The 12,522-nt window shown below is 38.5% G+C and overlaps 1 protein-coding gene across 4 annotated transcripts in view; it reads right to left on the bottom strand.

Moving 5' to 3' along the window:
• Positions 1 to 12,522, bottom strand: part of DIP2A (disco interacting protein 2 homolog A) — a 139,559-nt gene that overhangs the window by 52,920 nt on the left and 74,117 nt on the right. For 3 of the 4 annotated variants that reach the window (XR_012674179.1, XM_075153873.1, XM_075153870.1), the window contains exons 5-7: positions 9,081 to 9,326; positions 1,304 to 1,432; positions 374 to 493 (exon numbers count right to left, since the gene is read on the bottom strand). Coding sequence is in view for 3 of the 4 variants with exons in the window: in XM_075153873.1 (XP_075009974.1) it covers positions 374 to 493; positions 1,304 to 1,432; positions 9,081 to 9,326 (495 nt within the window). In the remaining variant the exon portion in view is untranslated. Of the gene's footprint in view, positions 1 to 108; positions 177 to 373; positions 494 to 1,303; positions 1,433 to 9,080; positions 9,327 to 12,522 lie in introns of those variants that run through there. The other variant, XM_075153872.1, reaches the window with a different exon arrangement.

The following is a 12,522-nucleotide window of genomic DNA, read 5'->3' as shown; positions in this document are numbered from 1 at the left end:
GGACCATCAAACATGACAATTTCTGGATGCACCAATGAAGTTCTTGACAAAGATTTGAATAGAATTTCTCCAAATATCTGTAAATCACTGTCTTTAGCATTCACTAACTCATCACACTGGTCCAAATTGAGCTGGATCAGAAGAGTTTCCAAAGCGAGGGAGGAGGGCAGAGAACAAGTACACTGGGTAGGAGGGTTGAGTTGAAGATTATGTTTCACTTGTGACAGCATATGACCTTTCTCTCTCCAATGAAACAACTCCACCATGATTTGTTTTCTATTGGGAAGAGAAAAAGAAAGCACTTGCTAAGACGTATCAGTTCTGTTGTGAACCGCCTACACAGAGTGAAAAATGTATTTGAAAGAAAATTGACCTTCTAGCAGTTCTTCAAAATCATCAACAAAAAACTCTTTCAAAGGTGGGCGCTTTGGTCTTTTCAAGGTATTTAGAAGCTGCTGGATTTTAGAGGACACTCTGCTATTCACTGGTACACCTGCCAAACAGAAAAGATTTATTACTTACCATATATTAATAAACGTACACTAAACCACATGCTGCCACACTGCTGACAACATCACTCTAAGCTCAGCACAGCTTTCAGATGGAAGGGTCATTCAAGATGAGCAGCTTGTTTGGAAAAAACCAGCTTTAATCAGTAACAGCTTCAACCATGGATTTATTTGTTTTAAAACAATGCTGTTCCCTAGCTACCTGGCTGATGCATATACCTTCTCACACTTTAATTTAGCTTTTCAAACTGTTGACTTAATGAGATTCCAATACAAACCTGAAGAATGTTCTTTTCTTCAAGAGTCTAGGTATTTGCTACATCTTAACATTTATTCAGTCCTGAAAGCCTGAGAATGCTTGGAAAAAATAAGTGACTCTCTCAATATTTTACAGGGCTAGCAAAAAAAAAAAAAATCATACCACAAAACCACGTGGAATGCTGATTTTCATTTGCATATGTGATGTATTTATTTTAAATTAAATATAAATGTGTATGGTTATTTATATTTATTGAAATTTAAACCTCTGAGGCAATATAAATTTAAAATGTGAGACTAAAGGGCTTACATTGCCTTTTACTATAGAAATATACAGAAATGGGGACATGGCTCGCACCAGCAGAACACAGGAAATGCAGTACAGTTTCCTCTCCAGTGGCTGACTGACTGATACACCATACAACTGCAAAACTTTGGAGAGGGCAGGCACATAGTACCTGATGGGTGTCAAGCTCTGTTATGCGTTTGCTTATTCAGAAAAAGGGACATAGGTAGGAGGTTTATAATACAATCACCATCTGCAGTTTCCAAAATGCTGCTGTTGTAGCCTCTGGGAACTCCTCGTACTGATGCTACCTGTGGACGCTCATGATGTAAATGTTCCACCAGGCCAGTGGTTACATCTGGAGGTGCAGAGTGATTATCTGTAGAAATGGAAGACAGACGTGGGAGCTCATCAGTCATCTTAAGAATCAATATATCCAAAGTTGCTTCGTACAGCATTCTTGGTTTTTCTCATGTGTTTTTAACAAAACTCTGATTTCTCTAATCAAACTGTAACCAAAATCTTCTAGATACAGGGGGAATCCTGAAAGGAACTGCTGTGTCTCTCCAGGGTGGAGACGAGTTATTCCAACTTTCAAAGGGATCCCAACAAATTCTGACAAATAAAGAGAGTGGTGGGTCACTCCATCACTTCAAGGTAAAAGCAAGGAGATTCATTACGAGTGAACAGCACAAGTCTACAAAGAAAGCCTGTCTCACATCTCTCAGAAGAAATACAGGCACCCAAAGTCTCACCACAAAACTGGAATGACTAGTCTAAGTTCCATAGGAAGAGAAAGGGACAAAAGCATAAGGTTTATAAGAAGGGAACTTTTGCCCCAGGATAACATGAAGTATTTATCTACATTCTGCAGGCTATAAGAGGAAGACTTTTGCTGAGAAACACAGATTAAGATTTAAGGTGGCAAAACCAGTGCATTTAGGTCTGAACACATCTTGAAGATGGACACGGAGAGATGAGACATTCCCTCAGAGGAAAGTAACTGCTGACTTAAAAAACTGTCACCTGCAGTTTGTGAGACCAGTCATGGTTTTTCTTTAGCAGCTTTTATCACCTGTTTTTAACAGTCTCGAAATGATACTGTAGGTAAAAGCTTCCTGTTTATGTTGTGGTACAGACACAGTATACTCTTCACTGAGGCATCTATCAATGAGAACAGCTGGAATGCCTGTAACACTCAAAAAAACCTGTGGTGTAGATGTCAACATTATACACACACACTGCTTACAACAGATAAATTCAGCACAGGCTTTTCTGAGGCTTGAGGTGGTCATTTGTGGCTGGACACGACACATTATTTCATTTTAATGGTGTGCGCTACAAGCAATAAATACTTAAATTTTTTATAATATATTTATAGTATATTTATATATAATATATAATATATAATATATTTATATATAATATATAGCATATATATTATATATAATATATATAATATATATATAATTATAGTATATAATATATTTATATATAATATATTTATAGTATATTTATGTAGGGAAAGCAGGGCATTTCTCAAATCCTCACATATTCACAGGGGCTTGAGAACCACCTTATAACAACCTTGAGGCAAAAGCCTGCTTTGCTTGGAGCTGCAGCACGTTTCTGTGCTGCAGAACAATGCTTAGGGAATATTGTCATTCCAAAATTGTGACCTAGATTATGGAACAGTTTTGAATGGAATCACAGGTTAGCAAGTGGCAGTATCCAGGCAAAGTGTTCAAACAAGGAAAAACAAGAATTGGAGGCCTGAAATATTCAGAATCCTAATGAGTAAAAATAGGAGTGCAACAGGAAAGAGCTGCCACACTGCGCTGGAGGAACTGCTTGGGGTCACGCAGCTCTGCAGTGATACCCCTTGAAGGACCTCAGCATGCCACAAATCCTGCAGAAAGAACTCAAAGCGTAGGGAGATCTAGGCAGTGCTGTGAAATACATCTATTACCTCACCCATTCTGAGGAAGCGATTAGCACTAAGACAACAAGTGCTCATAGCTCTGTTCACAGATTTCCAGAGCTGACATACAAGCCACCAGTACATCTCTAAGCGGTTTTAGAGAGATCACCAGAAGAAAAAATTAAATCCATTCCCACACTTTCCAATGGTCCTCACTGCAATGCCAATTTTTGTATTGCAGAGACCTGTCTTGCTGGGTACTAAGCAAGGACCACAAATTCCTTTCATGTGGGTAAGAAGGACAAAGTTTCACTTAATATCTCTGACAAATACCCGAGTTAGAAACAGTAAAAAGAAAAGGTAACAATTATGTGTAAAACTGATCCATATAACCACTTTACAGGGCGTATAGAAAGCCTATGTATTCAGAGTAAACTGAAACACTTTCGCTGTGTTCTATATACTTTCTGAGTTGCTTTTTTGTTGTTTTTTTTCCTTTGCTTTACCAAAGTCCCAAAACACAGACTTTAGGCAGCAAACAAATTAATCACAGAAAAGGACACAGAGTCAAAGGTACCTGGTTCCCATACTGCAGTATTAGCCCACAAGTCCATACTTCTCAACTTACAGACCCTGCAGCGATTATCAATGTCTAAAGCTTCCACTCCTTGAATACACCAGCAAGAACTACAATTAAGGATGTATCTGCAGTGTGGCTTTATCAGCGGAAGGCCCCAAAATGCCTTCCTACAGATGAAGTTGTCACCACTAAACACTAAGGTGACTCAAAATGTACACTTGAAGTGATGTACACATAGGTACAAATATAACAATCAAGAGAGAGTACAAGAGAGACTGACACACACTATGAGACTTGATGCACATATGGGTCAGAAGCCGTTCATAAAATACAGAAGCTGAAATGCTGAACGGATGCAGGTTTTACCATGCATATTCCTGCTGGGAAAAAGCAATCTTCCGCCCACATGCATGAGGCAGATATTTGAAATACAAAAGGTCTGCAATTAGATGCTCAGAAAATAACATAAAAAAGAAGCTATTTGGGAACTGTCCTGGTTCCAGCTGGGACAGGGTTAACTTTCTTCCCAGTAGCCTGGGGGGTGTGCTGTGTTTTTGGTTCGGTGTGGAAGGAGCGTTGATGGCCCATTGATGCTTTGGCTGTTGCTGGGTGATGCTTGCACCGGGAGGGGGGAGCACAGCCGGGGTGGTGGACCCAGCTGGCCAATGGGGTATTCTATACCATGTGACATCATGCTCAGTATAAAAACCAGGGGGGTGGGGGGGCTCGCCCCCCGTTCGTGACACGCGGTCGGCGGTCGGTGAGCGGTTCTGTTGTGCATTGCCTGCTTTGTGTATTCTGTTATTGTTGTTGTTCTCACTGTTATTATTACTGTTCTACTTAGTTTTATTTCAATTATTAAACTGTTTTTATCTCAACCCGGGAGCTTTCCTACTTGTGCCCTCCCAATTCTCTCCCCCATCCCACCGCGGGGGGGGCGGTGATCGAGCGGCTGCGTGGCGTTTATTTTTGCTGGCTGGGGTTAAACCACGACAGGAACATTTACGGAAGAGCTGTGTATTTGGGAACAGCTCACAGAATTTTGAGAATGCCTAGAAAAGAAACAAAAAAACCATTAACAATCATTCCCAACTGAAAACAAGCACAAAAACCCCTATATATGGAGGTGCTAACCTACAGCATTCACGTATCTTACAGGCATCTCAGAGCCGAGTTTCACGCAAATCATGTCCCTCACCTTAGAAGGGAAATGGCAGGGGACCTTATGAACAATTTCTCTGCTGTCCACAGCTATTTCATCTTACATACAGCAGAGGACTGACTCTCTCTCCCAATTCTGCCTTGAGAAGGCAAAATTCTTTCTATGCATGTAGAAGGAATAAGTTAAATTTTCAGGATATATGCTCAGATAAAAATCACATTAGATTCTTTAATTATTTAGGCATTTTATTAATATATGCCCATGAGAATCCATTAAATTAGTCTGTATCATCTAGAGATACTGTGGCAAAGCAGAGAAAGAGAAGTGGTGAGTAGTAAAAAAAAAAGTCTGAAGAGACTTGTGACTTCAGGAATAAAGTTAATTGGATTTAGACTGAAGTACCTTTCCCTTATTGATTAGAAGACAGATATAAATGCAAAAGAGACCAGTGGCCCAAGAAAGAGCATATGGAATACGATACGAAAAATTAAAAGCTAGGCATCGGACAGAAAGTAGTCTCTGAGGAGGAACCTCAGGGTGGAGACTTAAACACTTTAGAAAAGTCCCTACCTAGCAGGAAGTCAGGTTAGACCTAGAGATGGCTGTGTATGATTGTTTTGTCTCTAGGAAATCACTCAACCAAAACGGACATTTAAAAGAAGTTTATTAAATTGTATTGGAACAATAAAACAAAAAAGAGCGCACCAACCCAGCCAGAACACAAAATAAGATCCACAAGACACAACTTCATTCTTGCATTTCCTCTTCAATACACTCTTTGAAACTGTTTCTAACACACTTCACACTCACAACTCCTGTAAAACTGCTTACAGAGCCACAGCAGTTCAAAACACCTCTTATAACCCTGCTTCACCTTAAGAAAAAGAATTGTACTTTTAAGTCTTTCAATAAATAGATAGTGGGTCAAATACCATGATATTTTCCCAGTTACTCTACAAGAGCTAAGTTGGGAAATACTCTACAGTTGTGATGGTGACCTTGAAAAAAACCTAGACATACTGCTAGCCTTATTCATTTTAAAGAAAATATTACACTAAAAGAAAAAAGCCCCCGAAACAACATATAGATGTTGTCCTTGCTTTTATAGGTGAAAGACAAACAGTTTAAAAATAATACATATTCCTATCTGACTTTATTAAATACTGCAACCTTGCACTTCCAATACTGCAGTCTATTGCTTGGGAATTTAGTATGATCTCATCATTAAAAATGCAAGCTGGAGAAGATGAGCTGCAAGGGAACAATCTGCTAAATTTAAATTCTCCAACATACCAAAATTGTGAATAGTTATTCAGTACATTGGCAAAATACAGAATATTTTAGTAAGGCATAGTATTTAAAATATGTAAGATGCCTTTTATATGGCTGATGTCAGCATATTAACTGAGAAAATAAAGAAACTCTTCTTTTATGCTCTAGGATGAATCAAAGGGGTCCTTTGTGAAAGTATACTAGTATTTATCGATAATCAAAAAAGTCTGCAATGTAAGAACTGAGTAAGTTTTCATATTCTTGTGAGCACGGAAGACTCCAGAGAAACTTGCTGATAAATTATTTTAATTATTAATTATTTTATGAAAAATGTTACAACTGAATTTTACTGGACATGCATGAATGTTACCAAGCTAGAAATGAAAATTGATGGAATATGGCAAGCATTTCAGAAATGAGGAAGATTATTCTTATGCAAAAGGACATTTAATTTTCTCTCAAGGGCACTGGAAATTTTACCTTTCTAAATATTTTTAGTAGATCAGCTCTTAATGATCCCTGAGCTTCCTTCCTGATAGATACTGTAATTGCATATTTATTTCCCATTAATGAAATTTCAAACTACTCCACTGCATGCAGTCCAACATTTAGCTACTTAAATGCTGAAATTTGAACTGTTAAAAAGGCCTTGATTTTGCATACAATTTTGATGATTAAATAGTCCTGATGGATAGGTCTCAAGAAGCTAGTTGTGAAATTCGATATGTATTTATATGGCCTGAGATATTAGACACAATAGGATGCTGTGTTACATTTTGCATATCTTCCAAGTTTTTACAGCTATATTAAGAATTTCATCAATCACACTTACAATTATGGCTAACCTTCCAAGTTTATTTGTTAATTTTAACGAGTTAAATATGATTCCTATAAATCCATAATGTGAAATCTAGAATGCCCTTAAAGCAAGATGTAGACATATTCCATCTTACTTACATCAACTAAGTAAAAAAAAAAAAAAAAAATTTGCAAATTTCTTATTATAAATAAGCTTGGAAATGGGAAGATGAAAATTCTTTAAAGGCAGTAAGATGGGTATGTTTTGTACAAACAGGAAAAATTTCACTAGAAATAAAGCCACAAAAGTTAACCGAAGAGGCAAATCTTTCTAACTATGTTTATGGATGGAGTACTGATGAAGTGCAGAAAAATGAACGAAGCCAAATGCTGCCCATAACTTTTAAAGTCCAAAACAAAACCTAACATTTCAGCATGCAGGAGCTTTCTAAGGCAACAGCACTAAGCAGGCTTGCGGAAAAATGCTTTGCCTTGTAAAAGCTTAGATATCAGAATTCCTCTCCGTACTTAGCTACCACAATAAGGAGATCCCAATACAAACAGAGGAGGGACAAAAGGCAAGTAAGAAAGACACAGATAACCCTTCCCAGACTTTCTGACATCTAAAGAGCCTTCCAGAACACTGGAAGCTACTACCTCTTTCCATCTCAGCTCCACTTGCAGAAAACTGCCTGCACTGTTAAAACTGGGATGTCATTCATGGCAAAATGAGTCAATCCCTGTTTCTGTCAGCACCTAAGCCACACAGAAGATCCAGAGCACCCTCTTTTGGAGAGCCTCTAGCTTGTTCATACTCCTTTCCCTGGTTCATAATGTGCTTTAGGAATTTGAAGAAGTAAAACTCCCGGTCACAAGCATTGGTTGCGTTTTGAAGCCCATAGCTACTATAAACTAAGCCTAATGCCCCAAACTTAGTATAAGGCAGAAGGAACTCAGAGGGCAAACCAGCAAAGAACGGAGAATCAACCCTCTCATGAATAGTTGCCTCATGCCTAAGAGAACTGTGAACTGTTTGTATCATCTAAACAGAGAAGTCTGAAGGATATATGATTGGGCTTTCAACAAAATTTGAACCTAATAGCTAGACCAGCTAAATGAACGAGTATTTGCGAAATATATTTGTGCCTTAAATTATCACGTTAATTGACATCTCTAAGCATACAGAAGCCTGTATGCTCAGTTCAAATCTAAAGCATTTGAATGTGTTTTCCTCATCTGACCTAACCTATACTCTGTAACGAATCAGAAAAAACTGTCTGTATAGTGTTTGTAGGCATACAGTCACAGATAAACAAAAAGTTAGGTAAGTAGAGCACTAAAACTGCCCAAACCTGAAACGTCCAGGAACAATATACGTGATGCCTATTGCATACTACCAGAAGCACAAGAACTTCATGCTGTAGCCCACAGGTGAAATACAAACATCATTCTTCATTCTACTTTTCTAAATTACTTTGGGGAAAAACATCATTTGAAATACAAAGTTATCGTTTCTCCTCTAGGTCCTTTCCCATCGTTTAACATTAGTGCGGACCTGTTGCACGCACACAAATCCACTATCAATCCACAATCAAGCGTACAAAACATTGTAAAAATTATTTCCACAGTGGAAGAGACTGCCTTTCTCCCTCCCTACCAAATCTTCCCAAAGCACAACACTAGTGCTCTGCATTTTAGGACAAAAAAAGTAACCTGAAGTTCTGGACCTTCAGAGTCACAGAGATTGAGACAAAACTCACATTTACATTTTGGCTTACGAGCACTTCTACATTTTCACTCTAGTTTCACAATAAAGGATTATTCATGACCTAAATTTTAATTAAAGGGAAAAAATCAGCTTGAAATCTAGTTTTGTCAGTACCTCTGATTTCATAACTTTCCAAAAGATTCTGGATGTTTTTCTAGTCTTCTGGGTGTTTACCAATTGAGTCACCTTTGAAATCCATAACCTGATATTGTCTAGGGTAAATACACGCAGATTGGAAAGCATGCACCAAAAATATGATCCCTTTGAAATTCTGCTTTTGAATACAGTGAAATTGAACTTAGTTTCTTGATAAATCAAGCATTTTACCAAGAAGAATGCATGTTCAGATCTCATGAACAACTGGTTTGGTTTAAATTAAATACATATATATCATACATACCTGGTCTGTGGATTGTACATTTTAAGGCTATTTATAGATATCTTCTCGCAAAGACTTTGTCTTTAGCCCTGCTTTGGGATTTTTAATTTGATTTTATTCCAACCACACAGGCAGTTCTCTACTGACCTAGCTGGGTGTGTGCCATGAGATCTGCAAGCACAGTGGCAGCAGCGGTGGCAGTAGCAGTATTGGAAGCAGCAGCAGGTTTCCCTCCTGGATGAGATGAGGTGGAAGATGCAGAGGATGAGGTGGAGGAGCCCTGAATAACCCGGTTAAGCCAGGGCTCTACGTTGGAATGGCTCTGGAACGGAGTGGAGGTGATCCGCCCTTGCCGACGTAACGAGCCCTCATCTTCTGATGCTGACGATGTGTCTGTGATTAAAATAACGATGACAGGCATGTAATGTGGGAATGACCCAACAGACGGGAACATGAAGTTTTTCCATGTTCTTCACGTAGCATTCTCATGTGCTACACATGAGATGCATGTATTAAGCAAATGGTATATTCACATGCACAAATTCTGATCATGGACATTTTTTAGGTTAACGCAACAACTTCTAGACATTATAGCTAGAACACACTTGAAGCAAAGTTTCATTTACCTCCTGTATTTGGAATGACGTTCAGACTCAAAAAAGGCTTCTACCTAAGGTATACCCAGTACATTCACTAACCATTCTCAGTAAGCATACCATACCTATTCTACTGAAAGAATATTTCTGTTCTGAACAAGTAAATTTGATCTCATCCCACCTAAATAAATTCCATTACATTTTTAATTGGGTATTTTCTTTTCTTTTTGTGGGGGGGAAATTCTTCACTTTTTGATTCTTTTGACAAATTTTTTGAGAACTAATTACTAAAAAAAGCACAGTGCTATGAAGTTCAATGGAAGAGTGATTTCACTAATCTAAGAATAATTAAAAGGCATTTAAAAGCATGTATTTTAACCACATAAACTGATATTAACAAGCACTACACAGAAATGTTTAGTAAAGCATCTTTTCATTCTGGATGTATATTTGTTGCTGTTAGAAGTTTGATAAAGGGCTCCTATTTTAATTACCATTCAGTTATTTACAACTTTCCAGAAGTTTCCCTTTGGCACTCAATCTTTCCACATTTATTATCCACTCAATAACAAATAAAAAGGTCTTTCTAAATATCAAGAAAATACACCTCTGTTGATTTTGAGTGAAAAATAGAAACTTCTGTTACAGAAAAAGATTCTTGCCTTCCTAAAGAGACTGCTGTATTTTAAGAACTTGATCCTCTATATGCCCCCCCCACCTCTCCCATGGGTAATTAAAGGAAAACTCCTAAAACAATGCGTTGCCCATAGACTGATAAAGTTCACATCGATTCAGTTTGTGAGGAGCGGTTTTAAGTCACACATAACGGTCAGACCAATTAAGAAGTCAGCAGGAGCTGAAAAACAGCCTCTGAAAAAGATAGGGTGTCCATTACTATACTCTAGAGTCCTTTCCTGACATAGAAATCCTGGATGACAGTGGAGTGGGTTACTTCAGGAATTCTGCAATCTTAATCTTGGCTTTTTTTTTTTTTTTTTAAACCCTCTGACCATGTAACTGTTCAGCTATATACAATTTCATATAAATTTTGTTGAAGCCACATTAAAAATCTTTTCCTCATCTCTGGCAACAAATTTCAGTTACCAAGTGTTTAATTTTCTGCTTTTCAAGAATTTGTGCCTTTCCAATAGCTTCAGAATAATTGCTCTTAAACAGTCTAAAAACACCAAACCCAGAAATCGTTTCATAAGAAGCCTGTTTAACTCAATGGCATTTTCAAAGTTAAAATCGCAGATCTTATTACTTGACCATCCCTAGTCAAACATGCCAATTTTGAATGAAAATAGATGAACAATTGATCTTTGAGAAGATACAGCTGTGGTGGTTCACCATTCCTGGGTCTGTGCCTTGTATGGTATTTCTGGTCTACTGCCACAGTTTGTAGGTTTTGGCTGCTGACTCCATCTGCTCCTGGAGAGGAGCCAAACCTGTCCCATAGTGCTTGCAACCTTCCCTTTCTTTTAGGCAGAAAGCAAAAATAAACAATTCCAGGAATATGGAAGAAGATAGGATTACAGCCAGGTTTCGGAAAAAAAAAACCACCACCCGCATTTGCAATCTACTATCACTTCAGAGTAAGAAATAGAACTACAGAAAAAACAGGTTTCTCAAAGAATACATACCCTGATAGTATCTCCTTATCCAGATACAAGTTCAATGAAGTCTCTCTAAAATTTCTAAGCTTTCAGATGTCTTACATAGGCGGAGGGGGAAAAAAACCCACTTTAAATGTAAAATATTAACTGTTTATAAAAACGAAGGATCCATCGTAAAAACATTCTAATATCAAAATATAATTACAACAGAAAAGTAGCAAGGTAACATCAGGAACTAGCTCTGTGGCAGTCCCAAGAGTTAATTAGTGGTTCTCAGTGTCCTGTGAGCAGAATGCTATGTACTTGGCTTGCAGCTCTTCCTGGCTGGGAGCTGACCCAAGATAGGCAGAGAAACCACCACCCTTTGGACCAAACTTGCACCAAGACTACAGCTCAAGCTCTCATCACGTGAAATCCGTTCGGGAAGGATGAGAGACTCAATGGGACGAAAACAAAAGTACATTAAAATTTTTGGAAGGATGATTACAGTTCCATTACTGCCGGTCAGGAGTTGCTTTTGAACTTAACGTTGTGATTAGAATCCGATGCTTCCTTCCTGGTGACTGATGGTAACTGTTTGTAACAAAATTTCAGTTATTAAGAAAGCCTGGTTTTAATTGCTTTAATTTCTGCTAATACAAGGATTTTAAGGCAGTGGTTTAATGGCTCAAGACAACAAAACTAGATGCTTCAGCGCTACTCAGGTTCTTTGCAATTTCAGATCTTTCCTGCTGAGCTAACTTTGCAAGTAAAGGCAGGCCCATAAAAAGACAATTATTTTTGTGAATTGATATAGCTGAAGCAAGTCCTCAGAATATTTTTGAATGGCCTTGTTCTCCTATGATATAGAATTCATCCAGTGGCGCATTCTCTTATAGAGATAAAGGTACCTCCTAACAAGACACCTTCTCTTAGAAACAGCATGACAGATCCCAGAGACACTTAACTCTTCTTTCAGAATATGTTAGTTAGGATGCTTCTGTATCCTGCTGAAGCCCAGCACAACTATACTTGTCTTCTCTGCTAACTTGGGCAGGCATGTCAGAAGACAACACTCTCCAGCAGCATAAACACAAAAACACTCACACAAACATGGGCAGATCCCACGGCTTCATCCTGCTCCCCTCTCCGGCTGAGCAGGATGGAGGTCATACGTGCACACCCACATACAATGTGGATCCCTCCAGCAGCTGGGCTCGGACACTCAGTCTGCCAAGTAACTGTCCCTGGATCCCAGTCTCCCCAGTTGCTAGCACCTGGACGTACAAGCCCGAGCCCCACTCTATTTGTTTGGATAGACTGACTGACTCAGCCACTCCACGCACACAGAGTAGAGTCCCTCACCCAGGAGAGGCATTAGAAAGGGAGTATAACAGG

This window comes from Calonectris borealis, chromosome 6, assembly GCF_964195595.1.
Source record: "Calonectris borealis chromosome 6, bCalBor7.hap1.2, whole genome shotgun sequence".
In the NCBI taxonomy this organism is placed as follows: Eukaryota; Metazoa; Chordata; class Aves; order Procellariiformes; family Procellariidae; genus Calonectris; species Calonectris borealis.
The sequence above is the reverse complement of the archived record's forward strand: the minus strand, read 5'-3'. Positions and strand labels throughout refer to the sequence as shown.